The sequence below is a fragment of the Sebastes fasciatus genome, chromosome 3 (assembly GCF_043250625.1).
Source record: "Sebastes fasciatus isolate fSebFas1 chromosome 3, fSebFas1.pri, whole genome shotgun sequence".
NCBI classification, from domain to species: Eukaryota; Metazoa; Chordata; class Actinopteri; order Perciformes; family Sebastidae; genus Sebastes; species Sebastes fasciatus.
This window is the reverse complement of record NC_133797.1, coordinates 15,928,914-15,951,661: the sequence shown is the minus strand read 5'-3', so window position 1 is coordinate 15,951,661 and position 22,748 is coordinate 15,928,914. Positions and strand designations below refer to the sequence as shown.

The window sequence follows — 22,748 nt, the reverse complement described above, 5'->3', positions numbered from 1 at the left end:
TTTTTTTAGTTGGTCAGTTTCTTTGTTGTTTTATTGGAGATAACTTGTTCCGTTACAATTTCTGGGCAGCTAGTGTGTGTCATCATCTACCAACAGAGACATTCTCTCGGTGTCTTGCAGACGGAGGAGGCCAGGTTGTGGTCGTTAAACAGGTTTTCTGAAAACCTGAGAAAGTGGCCTAGTGACACGCACACACACACTGACACACACACACACACACACACAGAGAGAGAGAGAGGTGACACACGGGCGCCAGCTGGGACGGTTAATAAGAGTGGAAGGTTTCTTCTTCTTCTTCAGAGCCGCGAGCAGCGAGCCTTCAGGGGACCTAAGTGCTGTTGCTGCTGTTGGCCAGCAGGGGTCGACAGTCACTGGGACAGGAAGTCCAGGGCGGTGTCTCGCTCTTCCACCAGCTCGGCGGCTGTGGCGTCCATCTTGGCGCGAGAGAAGTCGTTGATGGGGAGTCCATCGACCATTTTCCAGGTCTTGTTCTGTGGGGGACGACAGAAGGAAAGGTCAGAGGTTGAGCTTTTTCATTTTGTGGTATTTTGTCCAATTGCTGTATGGGCTTTTGTTTTTTTAAGTACAGCACCGTCAAACATGATGTCATTGTGACATCGGCGCCTATGATGTGGCGGCTGATAGGAAGGACTCACCTTGAGCTGGATGGGGAAGGAGTAGATGAGGTCCTCTGGGATGCCGTAGGAGTTTCCGGCAGCGTACACGCCCATGGAGATGAATTCACCCTGTCGGCAGGAAACACAACAACTTCAGTCAGTCTGAATTTTGTACTTAATTCCTTTGAGGTTTATTGGGGGAAAGTTTGCTGATTTCTTTTGCAACTTTGATCAGGCTGAAGTCATCTGGTTTCTTTAAAAAAAAAGCCTGGTTTCAGCATCTTGTCTTAATGTCCCATCATGCTCCAAATCCAGTTTCATACGTTTCCACCCAGAAATGTCATTGTTTGGCATTGAAATAGAAGATCTGAACGAAACAGGCATCTTCAACACAAAATATTGATATCTCGACAAAGTTACCCCAAACAAAGTTACAAAAAGATTGCCTGCAGAAATGTAAAGTAACTTCTAGTAAAGACCAAAAGAAAACGAAAAATCTGTCAGTCTGAATAAAAGGAAAAATGTGGTCACAGTGCTGCAAAAACACCTGCTGCAGCAATAAAAAATACCATCTCTGACATGGATATTGTTTTTTCTAATAAAGCTTCAGTAAAAAGTGAGAACAGACGGATAAAGACTATATACTTTATCCTCTTCATTATCATCTTGCCTCTCGGTTCACACTGACCTCCTTGGTGCCAAACCAGATGTCCCTCATGTGGTCACAGATGGCCTTAGCAGCAGACATGGCGCTGGACAGCTTCCTGGCTTTGATGACGGCTGCGCCGCGCAGCTGCACTGTCTGCAGGAGGAAGATGAAGGTTTGAGAAGAGGACAGAAACTATCAAACCGGAAGGAAAACAAGCTGGAAGATCGAGACATGGAAAAAACAAAACAATATGCGGTCTCAAAGTAAAAATGACCCTAAAAATTAAAGAATTGCAGCTCTTCCTCTGTTTCACTTCAGATTCAAGTCAAAGGAGAAACAGCGAGCACTCACAGAGATGAAGTCTCCTCTGAGCCATGTTTCGTCCTTGACGGCATCGTAGGCGTCCATCTCTTTGCCTTGGACGTTGACCTTGGCGTGGGTGACGTCGGGGTACTGGGTGGAGGAGTGGTTGCCCCAGATAATGACGTTCTTCACTTTGTCAGCGGACACGCCGCAACGCATCGCCACCTGCAGGCGAGGGACAGACACAGCAGTAGCGTCACTCAATAATTCTGTTCAATTGAAATAAAGAAAATGTCATGCAACTATATGACCTCAGAGGAAAACAATTATTAATGTAAATAAATATTAATCGAGTCAATATCTTGCACATTCCATTGTCTTTGTTTTAAACACTGTACAGCTCTTTTCACTTCAAAACATGTTTTTTTTTATTGTAAAATTATTTTTTTATATTCATGACTCTTGACTTTATTTTTATTTTCCCTTACTATATTCATTGTGACCATTATTATTATTATTATTATTATTATGCACGACAATACCAAGGCAAATTCCTTCTATGTAAAAAGTTACTTGGCAATAAACCAGTTTCTGACATTTTCAGGAAAACCTTTTACTTTAAGTGAGGGTTTCCTCATATATTGAATTTGTTAATCATATTTTTTCTTTATTTGAGAAAGGACAGTGCAAATGAATAAATAAACATGGTATAAAAAATGCCAGAATAAGCCAAAAAGCTATTTTATCGGATCACAAGTGGACAGCTTTAAGTACATGTGTGAACGCACTCAAGAAGCGTTGAGATCGGATCTTTCAGACCACATTCAGAGGTGGTCTGGGCCACATATGGCCACATTCTTTTAGCAGTGTGCACGCAAATGTTTCCTGGGCCACATTAAGGACCACCTTCACGGCCGACAACCCGCTGGGATCTGCGGGATCACTGCGCTCCTCACATGAAAAGACAGGCAGATGTGAGTGCTTGTCTGCCTCGCAGCATGGAAACGGGCTCTGTGCTCTACTGCATCCTGTCGGTACAACTGTATTTTATTAAAATATATCTTATCTATAGGCTACATATCTACAGACTATCAGACTAGGCACACAAATTGCATTATTATAATACTGTCGGAGATGTGTCGGTGAGCTGACACCAACGCACCCGCCTGCTCGCTTTCTCTCATCGCCGGCTCTCTGAAGCTCTGTACTCCGCTGTTGTCTGGCGAAGGCAGCGGTGCTGGCCGGTACAATAACCTTATATTTTGTTGTTAATAAAATGTGCCCGAATTCATGAATATGTTGGATATTACTACTGACATTCATGACTTCACAACGTCTGCTGTATTGAGTTCCAAAAATGGGGAAAATCAAACAGTTTTTTCTGTTTTTCTCAAAAATGTTACGTGTTGCTTTTTGGTTTGGGATTTTAGCCTTGAAAAAAATCCGTATTGCTGACAGAAGCTAGAACTGATATCAACTCTTGTACACGTGAGGACCAGTTTGAGTTTAAGACCTTGAGACTGAGGACATTTTGTCTGGTTGTCACTTTTTCAAAGGGCTGCTGGAGGTACAGTACATGTTATTTGTACGTTTGTGTGTGTGTGTGTGTGTGTGTGTTTGTGTGTACCTGGGAACTGGCTCTGTTGTGGTCCAGTCGGGTCAGGCAGGAGAAGTTCTCTTTGGGGATGGATGGAGCAGACTTGGAGGCGATCAGACAGTTTGTGTTTGCTGGGTTTCCAACTACCAAAACCTGAAAAACATTCAAATCACAACACCTCCATCAGACTGACGGTGTCACACAGGTGGGCAAAATATGGAATCAAGACAGTGAAATAAAAGAATATGAAACATCATCTCCACAAATTCTGAGGGGTTTCGTGTTACACACAGGCAACTGAACAAATGAAAAACAGAACCATAGCGTTAAGTGTAATTTTGATGCATCCTAAATCTGATCATCAACATCTGAGATATTATGCAGATATAAACAATCACTTCAGCCACCTCTGAGGCCAACTAGATAAATAGAGTTGGGTTGAGGGTTGTAACTACTGTTAGTTGTGGATGTGAGGTTGAATATGAATTCAGCTTTACTTCAGACACATAGGTCCATATTAAATGAAAATAATAAATACAATACAATACAATAAGAGGACAACAACAACAACAACAACAACAACACAGAGACATAATCATTGCAGTTCACAAGTCCACAGAGATCCAATGTTTCCAAAAACAAGAGGAATACCTTGTGGCACTTTGTGTTGGCTAAGTTAAGGCCATCAATCATTAATTTTTTTTAATCAATCAACACATAAATTTGTAAAACATATGACTTGCACTTGTCCATCCTCGGAGCTTGAGCAAGATTGTGAATGCATCATTAAATGCAACTTCAAGCTTTTTTGTTTTTGCTTTACTGAAACTGCACCTCAAGTGTGCTGTATGGAGTGGAGCACAGTATAGGCTCTAAAGAGGTTTGTTTTAACATCATCTCTACACAAATTAAATTTACGTGACAGCATATTGGCTTGTGCGTACAGTTTGCAACACTGGCGCTGCACAACGTCATCATCACGTCACATTCCTGATGATGTGACTCAAATATCTTACTTTGTTCACCACCGCGCTTGGTCTAAAATAAGAAATGAAAAGAAAATCTTGATACTGATCCTCTTTGGTTTTAGGAATCATCATAACACTCTTTTTATAGTGAATTTAATCTCAGAAAAAGAGTGACTAAATTATATTGACTAGTTGCTCTTTTGTACATATGATCTGTTATAATTGAGAGAATCTGAATATATATATATAAAAGGATTTGTGAGTTCCTTGTTCAAATGCAAATAAACCACAAGAAAACCTGGAGGTTGACCAACTAAAAATGTTCTCATTGAAAAGCAATACAAAATGTAATCAGATATACTAAAAATGCATGTTATGAATCTGAAGAAAAAACTGTTAAACTTTCGTAAAATTTTCACCCAACAACACTGATGCAATTTATACCAATTAACATTTTCCTTTTTTGAAACCCATCTCTGATTATCACGGTGTTGAGTAATGAAAGCTAGAAACTAGTGAACCAGACCTACAACTGTAGGAAGTAAAGTCGGGAGAGTTTTTACAGCCCACTGAGATCTGTTTTATTAGTTCCTGTTTTATTATCTCCAGACAAAACATCCTTGGTACAGCTGCTTTTCTTTCACATGGTGTAAAATCAATTGAAAGTCCTCACAGGGTTCAAACATCAGGCTGTTTTCTTTTCTCCACAGTTTCCCTGCATGTGGAGGTTTGAACTTTGACATCAGTAGAGACTCAACCTCTTTCGTCACACTGACGCTGGGCCTCATAGTGGACTTTGGGTCATTATGGGCCTGCTGTTCTTTTTCCAGATTAGAGCTTTGCAGAAACACAAACCTGCTGTAAGAGTTAACGTGACAGCTTTGTTAAAGGAAAGATTTTTCTCTGTGGACAAGAGATGCTGGATAGGCACTTTCATTTCCTTGTGTGTTTCAACAGTACAACTAAAACTCTCAGAAAGCCCTGAGGCAAAGTGCAATACCCCTCCAGCACAACTGACAGATCCACGCTGAGTGGAGCATGAGCCTGTGGGCCAACTTCATCAATCAAAAGACCATTTTACAGTTTGCAAACAATGATGACATACGCAAGTGTGCGCACGCAGTTTGGCAATAGTGCAATAGCTTGCAAGCTATGCAAGACCATTAACCACCAAAGATTGCGAATGCACCCTAAACAAACTGACTTTCCAGATCCGTGTGCCATTACTGAGTGGGTAGAAGACGTTAGCAAGTGGCCCAATATTCAGTGGCCAGATATATAACACGTATTTGGTGGAGAAACCTAGTTTGTAACATTACACCAGCAACAAATTACGAGAATACAAGTCACTAGATGCTGATCTGTGGTCATGTACAGAACGTCAAATTCCATGACAGACTCGGAATTTTTAGTTTATTGAGTTTTTAAATGGGCGCTACAAACATAAGCAGTTTTGATTGTGTCCTGTCTCTCTTGCAGCCATAGACGCTGCCGGTGTTTTGATTTAACCAGTGACTGTGTTAACTGAGGACTCTTAGCAGAATGCAACGTGGTTGCTCATAGTGATGGCAGCTGAACATGTAGGTGTCCCAATAAAAACCTTCAATCAATTTTAAATACATACTCATCTCTGTGTAAGTTACTACGAGCAACCATGGACGCATTCAGCTGAAAGTCACCGGTTAACACGGTCACTTGTTGAACTGAAACACCTGTTGCTCTCAAACGGTTTTGATCCTGTCGGAATTCTGTAGAACTCGAGTCCGCTGTTGCAATATCAATTCTCACAACCAAACACGCAACAATAGGACATTTTGATGCTAGTAACAGTTTTGATTCAATGTTTAAAACTTGCCAACTCGTCTGGATGGCTGGGGCAAAACGCCACTTCCATTGCCAACATGCTCGCTCATATTTTTGACGATGTCGGCGGCTGTAAAAGGGTCTACAAAATGACATTAAATATAATAAAATCGAGGATTGAAATGTCACCTTGACAGTCTTCTTGGCGAACTTGTCGAGGGCGGCGCCCTGAGTCTTGAAGATGGCCACGTTGGCCTTCAGCAGGTCCTTCCTCTCCATCCCCTCCTTCCTGGGCATGGAGCCCACCAAGATGGCGGCGTCGAGGTCCTTGAAGCCAACCTCCACCTTGTCAGTGGGGATCACCTCTGTGGGGGGAGAAGAGGGACGTGTTCAGCATGGAGTCACAGTCTCAATGCACATTAGTATTAATACCTCCGCCAAGGCGGAAGGCCTAGGAAGGAGGTTATGTTTTCACCGGTGTTGGTTTGTTGGTTTGTTGTTTTGTTGTTTTGTTGTTTTGTTGTTTGTCTGTTAGAAGGATTACTCCAAAAGTCCGGGCTGGATTTGAATGAATTATTTTGGAGCGGTGGGGTGTGGCAAAATGAACAATCCATTACATTCTGCGTTTTTTTTTTTTTACATTAAACTCTGTGAAATTAGAGTTGAGTTGGACCAAAGCACACTTGGTGATTGTTGGAAAGAGTAACGACGACAGTTTAGTTGAGTTTTATTTTGTTTCTGTCCAGTTTGAATGAAGTGTTTTACGATGCTCCGGTACGTACAGCTGTTCTTAACATAAACAAACATACACGTGGATGATGGCGCAAGCTGAACGGAGAGGGGGGGCAATCCTACTCTGGCACCTTGGCGGAGGTCTGCGCTCTCCGAGTGCTATTCTAGTTAGTATTATTATTAGTGTAAATGTGCAAAAAATCTGTGCAGGTCTGCAGCAAATTGTTTTTAACTTTGAACAACAAATAGACAAACAAACAAAAAAAAAGACAAAATATTTCAGTACAAAACAAAAAAGCCCGGTATTGAACGTAAATACTTTTTAGAATCAGAATCAGAATTGTGTTTATTGCCAGGTGTAAGAGATTTACACTAGAAATTTGCTTTGGTTATGTTGGTGCAAGTCAAACAGTATAATAACAAAAGAATAGATAAAAACGTTAGAATAAAAGAAAATTTGAAATTCTACCAATATACAAAATAAGCTCTAAACAAAAATAAACATGATATAAACAGATAGTGCAAATATTGCCGGAGTGCAAACAATCAGGTATCAGAGGGAGAGAGAGGGATACAGTAGGGGGTGGTATTTAGAGTGTATGAAAGAGGGGGAGAGCCAGTGTCGGCGGGGCAGTGTGTGTGTGTGTAGTTGGAACTGAAATGTGTATTTAGCACCAAGTATCGCAAATTTCTTCACTTTTCTTTAATGAAAGTTGGCATTGAGCGTCTGGTCAGATCCAGAATCTTTGAACAGATATTTACCGATTTCAATCAAAATTGTGCCAGTTTAGACTTATCTTAGACAGATCTTATTTAGGCAAAGTTCTTGTATGGCTGCTGTAACATTTGAGAACATTTCTCAAAGTTGTGTATTGAAAAAAGTATTAAAAGTACTGAAACTCAGGAACTGTATCAGCACTAGTATGGCAACAACATATGGTTCTGGGATGGAACAAATAAAAGTAATACTTTTATATTATATTATATATTTTTTATATTTTGTATTAGTGGTAATATTTTATATGTAAATTAAACATGAAAATTAGGAGTCCTGACAAAGGCAACTATTAGTGAGGACTGACTGGGTTTCAGCTGTAAATGTATCTTTATGTTCATTAATAGCTACATTTCACAGATAACTAACATCATAGTAAAGCAGCTCGCTGATAAAGCCGTGCTGTATCTTCATCATCAGCTCTAAAAATAGTTGATTGATGCAGAATTATGATTTTTATTTTCCTTTAAGCTATTGCTGAATTTCAGATTTTGGAATTTCATTCTTCAACTGAAAGAATATTCAAACTTTAAAGGAGAATTTCTTATTCACAGACTTAAATCATTTTACTCTGATACTTATTATTGATTGACATTCATTAACAACCTGCTGAACTATTGTACCTGTTCTGTAGAGATAACAGGAGGTTATAGGAGCATATTGATAACGATAAGGTAAATGTATTGATTTTTTCGACAACATCTGCGTACGTCAACCTTCTCTGTACGTATTCTTCTACTGTGACGTTTATTGTTTATGGCCTGTATCCCAATGTTTTTACACATTTCTCACTTACTCTGCCTCGACTTTATGCACAACTTTCATTAATTTGTTCTCTGTCTAAGTTCACTTTCCCGCTGTTATTTAACAACCTCAGACCATCACACACTTTATTTAATCTCAGTTTATTTTAGATAAATTCCTGCCACTTCGTCTGATACTGATGATAAGATGCGTTTGGTGTCTCGTTATTAGAAGTAAAACTGCTGTTATCAGACTGGACTTCAGTCAGGGTTCGTTGTTGTCCCACCACTGATCTGATTTGCTACTGCACTGTCTTAACCACCAGCCAACCACAGGCCTTATTCTAGACACTCCTTACTCCTCCTCCTCCTCCCCACTGCAGCAGCACAGAGGGGAGGTCATGAAGGACAAATAACACACATTGTGCACTCCAGATGGAACAAGAGCAGCACAATGAGCTGCTGTAGGTTTGACTGATACAGGCTCCTTGAGGCTGATAATGTTAGTGTAACAGCTGTACCCATCGGTACCTCAACTCTAGGTACCATTTTACTAGTTTTTAAAAATATATTAATATTAATATCAGCACATCCTACTTACTGTACCTTCACTACTCAAGGCCTTTACACACCGGGGGCATGACGAATAAAAGGACACGAAAATGCAAAATACTCAACTTTGAATATTATATGTCTAGGCCTTTTATTTTGAAAGGTAAGAACAGAAGGGGTGGATCTGGTATGCTCTGCCTTTGTCAAGGTTGAACGGAGTAAGAAAAGTTGCTGTCTTGGTTCGGACTACGGAGCCTTCATGTTGGTGTTTTTACAATCCTTATTCGCGGTGAGAACTCTCAGAAAAATCAACCTTGTTCCGAATAAAAAAGTATGCTGCTTTTTTGCCGCGTACTATTCCCGTTCCGTGTGAAAGTGCTCATGACAAAAACAGTTAGAAAAATATATTGACGATCTGCAAATGAATCCAATTCAGTTTGTGTTGTGCTTTAGTGTCTCATGATGATAACACATATTTGCCCGCCATGATAAGAAGAAAAGTGTGGAGAAAAGACCAAATATTTGTCTTTCCTTCAGTGGGACTTCAGAAAAACAGGTAAAACCTTCGACATTAAAAGGTTTAGAAAACCTTTTTATTAAAAAGGCTAGATTAGTGTTTTGGTTCAAATGCACTGTAACACACACTGTTGGCTCACCTCTCAGCAGTGGGAGGGCGCAGTCCTGCAGCTCCATGACGACTCCGTCCAGCACTGGCAGCATGGGGGGGATGTCCAGCAGGACCAAGATGATTGGCTGAGAAACAAGAGGGACAACATAAAGATATTACCTGAAAATCCACAAAACAATACATGAAATGTTTAAGTAAGCATAGAGGAAAAGCACACATAACTGTCAGCACACGGAAACAAGTAGCAGATCATTTCTGACCGTGTCTCATTAGGAAAACCTCAATTCTAACATTTTCTAAAAAGGTTTTTCCCAACTTCCAAAATGGTGACCGAGCACTTCCAGCAGACATTACAGATCCTATGGAAGTTTTCCCACATTTTTCTTATAAAAGTTCTACAACTTTTTTATTACTTCCATATCAATTTTTCATGAATGTATTTCAATGGTGTAATTTAAAGACAACTTTTATTAATGAAATGAGAATTTTGACCCCTCCGACGACTCATAAGCCTCCTGATTTTTATTATAATCTTTCAATCTAAGAATATAGTAGTATTTGTATTGTAATTTTAATAACTTTACCACATATTGAATGGAATGATACAATTCGGAAAACCGGTGTATAAATTCCACAACATTTCCAGAATTTTCATCAATGGTAAAAACATTGCTCAGAAGATAATAAGAGGATCTATCACCAAACCCCATTGAAGAAATCTTGAAAGGTAGATTGACCCTGCATTTTGGCAATAGTGGACACTACATTAAGTTAAATTTAAGAGTTTTTCTGAAGTACATGATGACACTCTTTAATTCGGCATGCATTACATCCATAAGGGAACATTTCAGGATTTCCAAGGATGGTGCAAAAGCTACTAGAAATAAAAAATGCTCAATGGCTGCTGATAAATATTGGTACAAAGTTTCACATCACTAGCTGAGTCTGATCCTTATCATGATACTTCCTATGGGCCAAAAGCAGAAGTAGAACATAACGTGCTGACCTAAAATGCAAAACATTTCCGAAGATATTATGGTATTCTCCCTTCTGCTTGAGGTTATCTGACTTGGACTATTTCCCTGATCCGGACTCCAACAAGCTGATGGCATAGCCCACATTCAAACATGTATTATTCATGATGAGTCCATTATGTAACGGTCGTGCTGCACACAGTGCATCGCCCAGCTGTCTGGGCAGTGATCAGCTTCAGGGGCTATGGGGCTCTGCTGCTGCGGGTTATGTAATCAAGAGGTCAGGCTCTGTCTTACCTGGTCCTTCCCGAACACATCTCCCTTGGCGATGCTGTACAGCAGGGAGTAGGCAATCTGGCCAGCAGCGCCAGTCACCACAACACGGATTGGTTCAGGCTGTGGAGACATAAACAGGTTTGGTTCATATGTGTCATTGACCTAGATAAACAGCAGGGGGAGGAAACGAAGCAGCAGTAACATGCATTGTTGGTCAGATGTCAAAAAAATCTATATTTAACCGATGGAATCCTCACAATGAGGCTGCTGGTTCACAAGGCCTTTATCAGTGACTCCTCCTCCTTCTCCTCCTCCTCCTCCTGTGGAACTCTGCCCTTTGTATGAGGAGAGGACTTAAAACCAAACTCCATTCACAAAATGGTGCATTAAAGAATAACCTTGCATACTAACAAGGTTGGATACGAAATTCAGTTTAATTTTGGACTTTATCTTTAGCATTTTTTGTCACTCTTTAATTCGGCATGCACAAATTAAGCAGCAGATGCAGTTTTAAGATTGATTCACACAACTTTCTAACGCTCTCCACTACCAGAATTAATGAATGAAATATGGAAAAACCAGTAGAATTTAAGTACTGTAAATGATGCAGAGTGATTTATATACAAGCCGAAATGAAGGTTGTTTCCAGTACAGTCAGTACATCATATTTTAACATGGCTGCAACTTATCTAACAAGCAAAGGAATCGTTTAAATTGCGATATTTGTGATGCAAACTCCCTGCAGCTCCAGCCAATCAGGATATGTAACCCACTGGACTGAATAAAAGAACAGGCCGATGATGTAACCTGACGCTGACACCACGCTGCAGCCTGCTCATTAAAATGGAGGCAGATGCATGAATGTACAGCAGATAGACAGTATTAAAACAGAGGAAACAAGCCTGCACTCTGGCCTGCAAGATGCTAACCTCTCATCTTTGATATTTTCATTCAATCATCTTTGATCTGCGTGTTGCAACAAACTGCGTATGAGACAAATGTGCACTTTAATTCTTTAAATCATTAAATCTGCACATACAAAACCTCCATTTAAGAAACATGTTAGCATAAAGTAAGGTTAAATGAAGCTGCCGCCCTCTTCTCAATGTCAACTACTAATACATCATCTAGCACACCGTTATTACTGCATGCTTTCATAGAGGACTCCTATTATATCATTAAACAATCAGACAATAAGCAGCTAATGGTCGGTCTTACCATGTTAGAGAGAGATGGAGATGTGTTAGATGTTTGTTCTCCTGCTCAGAGTCGGACTAGACGGAAGGGTCACCTCTATCCGTGTATTGTGAAGTATCAGGCGGTGAAACGTCTCGTCTCACACTCACTTACGGGACTTGTAGTCGTTTTATGACGCTACCGCAGGTTCTACAAGCGAGCCGAGTGGACAAAACGAACACATTCTCCCATGATGCACCGCACGGTGTCACCGCGCCCACCCACTCCATATAAGGCAGAGGGTTTTATGAAAAGGGACCTTTTTTTTTTAACTGAGACTCAGGAGGCCGTTTGGCGACCCCTCGTGGCCGGCAGAGGGATTGCACCACTTGTCCTACAGAATGAGACACTGCTTTGTCTTTTTTTCTCCTCCGTTACTGCTTTTATTCAATTTCTCCTTAACTGTAAAGTACAACGGAGTATTAGGGCCACATTGAGGGAAAAAAAAAATCTGACATTTTATTACAAGAATAAGGTCATAACTTTACGAGAAAAAAAGTCGTAATATTACGAGAATAAAGTCGTCACTTTACGAGAAAAAAGTCGTAATATTACGAGAATAAAGTCATAAATTTAGGAGAAAAAAGTCGTAATATTACGAGAATAAAGTCATAGATTTAGGGGGAAAAAGTCGTAATATTACGAGAATAAAGTCATAAATTTAGGAGAAAAAAAGTCGTTATATTACGAGAATAAAGTCGTAACTTTACGAGAATAGAGTCAGAACTTTACGAGAAAAAAAGTTGTAATATTACGAGAATAAAGTCATAAATTTAGGGGAAAAAAGTTGTAATATTACGAGAATAAAGTCGTAACTTTACGAGAAAAAAAGTTATAATATTATGAGAATAAAGTCGTAACTTGAAGAGAAAAAAATACGTAATATTACGAGAATAAAGTCATAAATTTAGGAGAAAAAAAGTCGTTATATTACGAGAATAAAGTCGTAACTTGAAGAGAAAAAAATACGTAATATTACGAGAATAAAGTCATAAATTTAGGAGAAAAAAATACGTAATATTACGAGAATAAAGTCATAAATTTAGGAGAAAAAAAGTCGTTATATTACGAGAATAAAGTCGTAACTTTACGAGAATAGAGTCATAACTTTACGAGAAAAAAAGTTGTAATATTCCGAGAATAAAGTCATAAATTTAGGGGAAAAAAGTTGTAATATTACGAGAATAAAGTCGTAACTTTACGAGAAAAAAAGTTATAATATTATGAGAATAAAGTCGTAACTTGAAGAGAAAAAAATACGTAATATTACGAGAATAAAGTCATAAATTTAGGAGAAAAAAATACGTAATATTACGAGAATAAAGTCATAAATTTAGGAGAAAAAAAGTCGTTATATTACGAGAATAAAGTCGTAACTTTACGAGAATAGAGTCATAACTTTACGAGAAAAAAAGTTGTAATATTCCGAGAATAAAGTCATAAATTTAGGGGAAAAAAGTTGTAATATTACGAGAATAAAGTCGTAACTTTACGAGAAAAAAAGTTATAATATTATGAGAATAAAGTCGTAACTTGAAGAAAAAAAAATACGTAATATTACGAGAATAAAGTCATAAATTTAGGGGAAAAAAGTTGTAATATTATGAGAATAAAGTCTCATAAAGTAACTTTATGAGAAAAAAATTAATTAATTAATTAATTTATTTAAGGTTTCTATCTTACTACCATGAATTATATTACTGTGGTACGTATTACTTTTAATTCTAACTAACTAATTAAATTACTTTAAAAATTATTTTATTTTATTTTTTCTGTAACTTTACCTCTAGGGGTGGGAAGAAGGCTGGACCTCTGTGTGGGAGTGGGAAGCGATGTGTGTATATATGTATGTACATATTAAATGTTAAATGTAAGATATCATTTTTTTTTGTATTATGGCACTGGTATTATGTTTTGTTATGTTTGTTATGCTATGTTTGGAAAAAAGGAATACAAATATTTTTACAAAACACCCGGACTATCCATTTACTGACCAGCGAACCCCCCCAAGAACCACTTAAAAAATCTCAGGGCCCTTTGAACCCCATCAAGAACTTCTAGATCCCTATCAAGAGCTCCTGGAACCTATGGAATAAGTGCATTTACTCAAGTACTGTACTTTACTTTACTTGAGTATTTTCATTTTATGCTACTTTACACTTCCAATCCACTACATCTCAGAGGTAAATATTGTACTTTTTACTCCATTACATTCATCTGACAGCTTTAATACTGGTTAGTTTTCAGATAACAATTTTATACTTTAAAGAAGCGTGTGAATTGAGTCACCAGGTTTTAAGAACCATTAGAGGCACAACCCTGACATATTTATCCAGGGAAAGGATGACCACCGTGTACCAGCAACATTCCTCTGCTGCCTGCAGGGAGCTAAGCAGCTTCACATAATGATCCTTTAAGTGACTTAAAGGTCCCATAAAATGGAATGGGCTTTTTCCATACATGAATTTCTAAGTGCTGTTATATGCATTTTGTATATGCATGTATGACTTTTCCCACTTAACTTGGCCTCATGTATAACAATTCCTTGCAACAAAATGTGACTATATATTTTAGCTAACATTGACGACACCAAGGTCAAGTCATTGTTGTTATTCTTTCTGGGAATAGAGCAGGAGTTTACCTTTCAATGTGACACACAACATTTTTTGAAGGCTGATTTGGATACTTCTTAGACAAAATATCTTTACATTTTTATCTTTCTTCCGCAACAATACTAAATCAAATCATGATAAAGGGATTTGGTATTCCTGCAGCGGGATTATAAATGAATATATGAAAATATATGAATAGATATTGTAAATATGTTTAAATAATCAACCAATTTCACAGACATTTTTTTGCTGGCTTGTCGAAAGTTTCCTATCGGGGCTGGATTTGCTGAATTTGGACTCAAAACTGGAGTATTTCTAAAAAAATCTAATTTCAACTGTCCATCTGAATTATCATTAAGTATATTTAGCCATGCAAATTGTTATGGTATTATTATATCCTCAAAACAATGGAGGCAAATGGAATTTCATGTGGATGGAAAACTTTTTGTTGTCACAGTTCCTCTGGATAATCCACAGAGCTCACAGTCCACAGTGAGGTCTGTGGATTATTCTGGGTGACTGGGGTCAAAGGTGAAAGGTCACTTGAGGTCAAGTTCACCCCCCAGACTACAAGAAGTCACTGGGTTCAGTTGCCAGCTCGTTAAGTTGTTGTTCAGCCTGTTATCTGCGGCCTCATGGGAGGTAAATCTGAGCCGAGCTGTCTGATCTGCTGATATTTATAGAGCAGAACAGCAGAAAGTTCTGACATCATCACCAGTGGTGGAAGAAGTACTCTGATGGGATCCTTAAGTAAACATACACAAACAACAATATAAAAATAGTCCCCTTCAAGCAAAAGTCCTGCATTGAAAATATTAATTAAAGGGCGGGTCCATCTGTGTTCTTTAATTGGAAACGCCCACTCAGCCGTTGCGAAAAGCAGTGACATAGGTTACCAAAGTAAGCTCATCAATGAGGTTATGAATAATGTGAACGCTAGTACCAGCTGAGTCAAAGTTAGCTGTGCTAAATTTGGAAATAACTGAAAGGGTTAGAATTTTTCAATTGGGGTTGTATGTATTTCCCGCCTTCTGCAAGGTAAAATTTGTGTTTTTGTGACAATTTTGTAATAATTTTGGCTTCAGTTCCCCGTCAGAAAGGGCTGTCTGATGGCGAGGTAATGCGGCTGTGGACGGAAGCAGCAGAGAAACGTAATTTAGCCACCTAAAAAAATCAATATCAGTTTAAGTGTACTCTATATTTAGAATATTTATCGCTTTAACTCGCTGTCAGACAGCCCTTTCCGATGGAGAACTGAAGCTGTTATATTGCGATCTTCAAAGCCACCAGACTACATTCACAAAAACAGTAATTTTACCTTGCAGAACACAGTAGTTGTTGGTCTGCCGCTATATCGATCAGTTAGTTTGTTTGTGTAAGTGTGTGAATTTCAGATCCGAACTAACGTGGTGTCCACAGCAGTACATTGCTTAGCTTCTTGCTGGTACTCGTGTCTGCTTCTCCAAACTGGGAGCGTGCTGACCGTCATCTAAGCTACTGTATGTATATATACTGTATATGTATGTAGCACTGTCATCATGCAGAAACCTACGTCAGGTCAAGTGGGAAAAAGGTTTTTGGAAGGGCTTGGGATAATAGTATTTTGACGATAAAACATACATACTTCAACCAAAATTTTAATGTTCAGATTTTAATACAAAATGAACACCACTAGGAAGCTACAGAATGATATAAATACCTGAAAAAAAACAAAAGTAATGCACCCTCCCTTTAAGTTAAAGTACATAAATAAGAATCCGACATTATAAGATTATTAATACTGATGATGAAGCATCAATGTTAAAACAACATGTTATTGGTGTAGCTGCTCCAGGTGTAGCTGGTTTTAACTACTGTATATACAGTTAACTAATTTAGTTCACTGGTTCCCAACCTAGGGGTCGGGTCCCTCCAAAGGGTCACCAGATAAATCTGAGGGGTCGTGAGATGAGAGGAAAGAAGGAACTTTTTGACTGTCTTTTTGTGAAATATTGGATAATTTTACGCCTCAAAAAGGTCACAAACCACCAGTTTGATTTTAATTTTTTTTTTAATTTCTAAGCCTATCACATGATATAAAATCATCTGAAAACTAGCAACTCCAGCAAGGGCCGCAACTAATGATGATTTTCATTGTTGATTAGTTTCTTGATTAATCAATTAGTTGTTTGGTCTATAAAATGTCGGAAAATGGTGAAAAATGTCGATCAGTGTTTCCCAAAGCCCAAGATGACATCCTCAAATGTCTTGTTTTGTCCACAACTCAAAGATATTCTCAACTCAAGAAAATATTCATATTTAAGAAGCTAGAATCAGAGAATTTCCCCATTTTTTCTTAAAACATAACTCAAATGAATCGATCGATAGATAAATAATGTAAAAAATAGTTGCCGTGAATTTCGTAGTTGGCATTAATTGAGTAATTGATTAATTGTTGCAGCTCTATCTCCAGCTGTCATACTGTATATATGTAGTTAAAACTACAATATTTGTCTCTGAGATGTAGTGGAGTAGAAGTATAAAGTTGCAGTACCTTTTCATTGAAAATAATTTTTGAAATGGGATTTTGGACAAAGTAGAGTTAAGGGTTATGTTAGTATGTTGTCAAAATAGGTCAGAAGTATACAACACTGACAACACTGACCCAATTATGTGATATATTTTCGAAATTACCAAAAGTATGTGGACACCTGGGGCTGTTTTTTGTTGCTTTGGGCCATAGACTGTATGGACGACGCAGCTCCACATCTTCCCACTATACAAAAGTGAAGCCAAAATATCCCGGACACAGGAGCCAACATCTTGAGATTTTTACATCATTTGGAGCCAGAGTCTGCGTAGTAGTGATCGGGGGCCTGGAGCCGCGGAATCAAGGTCCCACCCACACACCCACCCGAGCCAATCACGAGCCGAGCACAGCCGCAGTTTGTTAGCGTGAGCCATCTAGCTGCAAGCAACGTTAGCACCATGGTAGCTGTTTGGCTAGAAAGACACAACAACTAACCATAATATCTAACAAATAACAAATTATATATCATTTGCACCACATTATATATATATTATATATCAAATTGACCCATGTTCTAACACAAAGATTTGTGACAGTTATGGAAAGTTAAAGTTACATTTCCTCTCTCATACAATTCCTGAGCCTCCAGCTCCGCGACTACTTCACTCTGAGCAGCTGTCAATCACAGCTGTCAATCATGACGTCTCACCCCCTTTTTATAGCATGAAATAACTAATTAAAACCAAACCTATCAGAAAAATGAACAGTTGAACATACGTCAGTGCGATAAGAACTTCCTAAAATGACAGCAACCATCTTTGGGAAAAATGTATTTGATGTGTACTTGATGATTTTTTAGACTGTCCCATTCATTAACATGGAAGGGGTGGGATTTATGACCTATATTGCAGCCAGCCACCAGGGGGCGATCGAGATGTTTTTGTGGAGGTGTCATGTCATCCATCTTTATATACAGTCTATGGTTTGGGCCCAAATCCCCAGGAAGAGCGCCGGTCGACGATCCAGACTTTTGTAGTGGCCAAACAGCGGTACTGTAACTTCCGTGTCAGTCACATGATGACGTTGGGCCCAAAAATACTTTTTCCCATAGACTTACATTGGGAAAGAGACATCTGTAACTCAGCGGATACATTTTTTTGAGGTGAATCAACTTCCCATTACGAATGCTCTAATAGCCCTTATTTAAATCATTACGTTTTTAAAGTTGTAAAATGCACTAATAGCTGAATCCAGAGTTATTTCCCTTCCTCTGTTCATGTGAGTGAGACCCAGACCGTGACGTTGGGACCCCGTGACCGAGTCATGTGACCGAGCGGACGCTACTGCGCATGTCCCAGTTGCCCAAGAGCCGCCAAGATACGGATACTTTACCAGACGGAAGTCGAGCCATTTAGGCTTCACGCGCCAATGAGCAACTCTCATAGGAATGACCGGGACCCTGCTTCCAACGCTGTATCCAGTTCTTTTAATACATCCATGTTTGGGCCCCGAGGAGAAACCTTAATGCTACAGCATTCAATAATACTTTAGACAAGTGTTCTTTGTGGCAACAATTTGGGGAAGACCCTCTCCTGTTTCTACATGACAATGACAAAGGGGTGACCTCAACCCCGTCCAACACCCTGCAGCCAGGTTCCAACATCTTGCAGATGAGTTGAGGCTGTAGCATCAGGTTCATGTTCAGCTATCACATAAAGCTGGATTGGTCTGGTGTCCACACATTTTTGTCAACAAACTGCTACCTTAAAGGAAAGAGCTCAGAATAAAAGTGAAGGAGATGGATGTGAGGGGTGCTCTTTCAGAGAGGGTATAAGTTTCAGCAAAGGTCAGGTTTTAAATTACAATCAGAGCTCTTGTCTCCATCCTTCAGCCTATCAAGGACACCGGCAGCCATGTTGGATCTGTGTGCAGTTTGCTGGGTTCATTTTCTGTAAAGCTGCCTGAAGCTAAAACAGGCTGCAGTTCTGGGCTGCTGGCTGGAACTGACCGTGGTGCTGATAATCTGCAGCAGGGACTGCTGCATCAAGGCAGCAGCAAAACAGGAAACACATCCCGTAATTCAGCCTTCAAATTAAAAGCGCAATTGCTTTATTTTAAGACGTGACAGAATTTCATAACATATTAAGATTGGTACTTTGCTTCGCTCACTATATATAGGCCTATATTGCTCTACCCCTTAATATAGTTTTATTAATGCTTTTTGTACTTTTTAGCTTAGATGGACCTTTTTCTATGGTGTAATTCTTGAGCAATCTTTGAGACATAAATTTGGTTCTTATTTTATCTAATCTACTCTCGTCTTTATCTATCTCAAAAAACAATGTTGTATGTTATTTTTGCATTTGAATTCCTAGGGATTACTAGATGCTGACTTTAAGAAACATTAACTACAACTTTAAATTAATTTTAAACGAGTGATTAGTTAGTTAAATTAAATTAAATTAGTTTTAAAAGTTTGCTCCGGCTGGGGGCGGTGCTTGGTATTTCCTCAACTGTTCTCAACATGGCTGCCGGGTCACAAACGTTCTAATTTTACAGCTAAACAGTTCACTACGAGATGTTTCTGAAAACATTTGAGGCGAGAAATACACATTAAAGGTAACATAATATTGATTCATATTTAATCAGCACTGCCTAGTTTGACCGTTTGATTGGAGTCTGTGAGGGATTGACAGCTGGTCAGTGACGGCAAGACTCCAGCTCGACTCTGATTGGTTGTTTTCCTCCGGTCTGTGAAATCTTGCAGATGCCATTAGGAGCACCGGAGGACACAAAGGCACATGATTTTTTTTCAGATTACCTGTCTTATGCACTACTGTCAGGATATGGTGACAGTTTTATAAAAATAGCTTTTTTAAATCATATTCTCCAATTCTACCCACTGCTGCTTTAAACGTCATTCTTACTAACTGTTTATACCTGTACACACCGCAGTTTACACATATATAAATATGTATTTATTCATCCTGTCTATATTACAGTGAATATATATTATCACCATGACAACAGTTTACCACAGTATTATATTTAATTTTATATATATATATACATATATATATATATATATATATGTATATATATATATATATTATATATTTTATTCCTATATTTTAACTTCTGCACTATTTTATGTTTTATGTCTTGGATTGTAATTATTACCTGCGTGTTTTTCTTCTTACACATTTTGTTATAGCATTGTTTGAGGGAGCCTGAGAAAAAAAAATAATCAGACCTATTCCTTATATATTATAGCCTGTAGGAATGTCTGACAAAGACATCACAATACATCTTATATTCATTTTATTTTATTTATACAATTTAGTAGTTTGAACTGATTGAAGTAAACACAACATGACATCAGTGTTTAATATAGGGAAGCCAAAAGCTGTTTTATGTTAAAAGGTACAGACAAGATAGCCCTTTCTGCACTGAGCAGCAGGAGTGCGCTAATTGTAATATTGCTGCCTTCATGTGCTCTTTGTAGACTCCGATTTTCGATGCTCAAACTTAAAAATGTCAGTGTCCCAACTCAATGCCATGCTGATACTGTTAAGTTATACGGTATTAATGTAAATGATGCACTGTTTTAGCAGTTTCTATACAAAAAAAATAGATGCTGTGTACAGCAGTGAGTGCTCTTTCTCTGTCTTTCTGTGTTCTTAAGTGTGTTGCGTTTGTTTGTATTTATGATTAATATTTGATTTTTTTTCCTGTATGTGCTTTGCGCTTGGTACTGTAACAGACTCTCCTACACTTGTTCATGTTTTTAGGAGGTAATGGACAACATGTTGTTAGGACTCAGGATCTCAATCCAGTAACCATCAGGGTCCTGAATGAAGGCCAAGTCTTTCATTTTACCATCGTCTGGCTTCTTGACAAATGTGACTCCTTGTTCTTCAAACAGTTTGCAGGCGTGATAGACGTCAGGAACGGCAATTCCAATGTGTCCACAGGCCACGTGGATCTGCGTTTCCATTGTGATAAGACTGGCTCTCATCAGCTTCAGAGCCCCATGTGTCAGCTCAATGGTGGCTCTTCTGGAAAAGGACCAAACATCTTCTTCGCCTAAATAGTTTTAAACCATGAACAAGTGTAGGAGAGTCTGTTACAGTAGTGTGTTTTATGGATGTTTTTGTAAAGCACTTTATAACTGTGTTTCAAAATGTGCTATATAAATAAAGTTTTACTTTTACTTACTTACTTTTCTCCACATCAGATCTGCTCCCTCTACACAGTATTTTCTTTGGCTTTTGAATGTACTTGAATTGTGATTACTAATTGGCCTTTTATAATGCTCATTATAACAGTCTTTTCCTCATGGATTTTATCTTGGTCTCGGTCTGTGGATGTGTGTGATTTTGTTGTCTGCTCTGTTGACCTGTTTTTATTCCGCCTATGTCTGTAAAGCACTTTGGTCAGCCCATGTTGTTTTAAATGTGCTATAGAAATACATTTGACTTGACTTGACTATTCAGTGTTCAAATCTAGGGCTTTTATTTTGAAGGCTCTGACCGGATGTCCTGTAGTTTACTCTGGCGTGCTTCACGGTGGCAGTTTGCCAAATATACATCCAGAGCCAGGTCTGAACGACTCTCACTGAATTAATGATGACGGGGTCAGAAACAGACCTGCCGGTGCTCCTTCACCTTCATGGAGGTGTTGGGTTTCCGCCGGCCATCTTCACACCTGAACACTAACGGTACAAAAACACCGGGGAGGTTTTCTCCTTAAGTCTCCCATCTGTTCAATAAACGATGATGAAACACACAAACACTCACCTTTAACTAACGCAGACATCTTCCAACTGACTTATAGTCTGGAGGCTAATGGAATCCTATAACGGTTAGTAACGGTCAAGTGTATAACGGTCAGCTCCGTCCGTCTAACGGCTGCTTTTCAAACTCACCTCTGAGGAGCACGCCCGCACCACCAGGTACATGGAGGTCAGCATAGTCAACATGGTCCCACCGGGGTGTTGTGTTGTCCTTCACTGACAAACTGAGTGTCCTCTGGAGCAGAAATGGCGGATCGAACCGACACACGGTTACCGGGAGACACAGAGAGACAGAGAGAGAGACAGAGAGAGAGAGGAGAGAGAGAGAGAGAGAGAGAGAGGCAGGTAGACACCCACAGAGAGACAGAGAGAGACAGAGAGAGAGAGAGGAGAGAGGCAGGTAGACACCCACAGAGAGACAGAGAGACAGAGAGAGACAGAGAGAGAGAGAGAGGAGAGAGGCAGGTAGACACCCACAGAGAGACAGAGAGAGACAGAGAGACAGAGAGAGACAGAGAGAGAGAGAGAGGAGAGAGGCAGGTAGACACCCACAGAGAGACAGAGAGAGACAGGCAGCGGCACCAGAGGAGACCTTAACCCGAGCTGCAGTGCGACTTCCTCGGCTTCTCACTCACACACCTCCACCTCCACCCTCTACCTACACTCACACATGAACACACACTGCTGCAGCCAGTCTAGTCCCTTAATAAGATCTTGAAGACGTAAATAGCCGCTGACCGGATTGCTAAAGCTTTTCATGTGTGATCACAGGTGTAAATTAATAGAAATGATGGAGGCTATATATAATAAAAAGCAAAGGAGTTTGGTGTGTAGCAGTAAGTGACGTCACTGCAGGGGAACAGGGATATTATGGCTGCTCCAGCTCACAATGCTTGTTTCAGGGTCACATGAGGACAGCGAGGACTGCTGCAGAGTCAGTGGTAACTAACTGGGCTGTGAGAAAACCAGTGAGGAGGAG

At 39.3% G+C, this 22,748-nt stretch overlaps 1 protein-coding gene across 2 annotated transcripts; it reads right to left on the bottom strand.

The window, feature by feature from the left end:
• On the bottom strand, nucleotides 1-22,042 carry LOC141764217 (malate dehydrogenase, cytoplasmic-like). Of its 2 annotated transcripts, none has more exons than XM_074629242.1 (9): nucleotides 21,902-22,042; nucleotides 10,639-10,737; nucleotides 9,396-9,492; nucleotides 6,127-6,302; nucleotides 3,197-3,319; nucleotides 1,618-1,794; nucleotides 1,306-1,419; nucleotides 657-746; nucleotides 1-491 (listed from the first exon to the last, which is right to left on the bottom strand). In XM_074629242.1, exons 1-9 carry the CDS (start codon nucleotides 21,953-21,955, stop codon nucleotides 369-371), a joined length of 1,053 nt encoding a protein of 350 aa, XP_074485343.1. In that variant the 5' UTR covers nucleotides 21,956-22,042; the 3' UTR covers nucleotides 1-368. The 2 variants fall into 2 exon arrangements, with proteins under 2 accessions (XP_074485343.1, XP_074485344.1); XM_074629243.1 differs by lacking the exon at nucleotides 21,902-22,042 and adding an exon at nucleotides 11,836-11,981.
• Nucleotides 22,043-22,748: the final 706 nt, after the last annotated feature.

Coding starts and splice junctions, on each gene's coding strand:
- LOC141764217 (XM_074629242.1), bottom strand. CDS start 21,955: ATGTTGACTATGCTGACCTCCATGTACCTGGTGGTGCGGGCGTGCTCC. Junction 1,420..1,617: donor TCAGAGGAGACTTCATCTCT/GTGAGTGCTCGC, acceptor TTCCTCCTGCAG/ACAGTGCAGCTGCGCGGCGC. Junction 492..656: donor CCTTCCCCATCCAGCTCAAG/GTGAGTCCTTCC, acceptor CGTCCCCCACAG/AACAAGACCTGGAAAATGGT.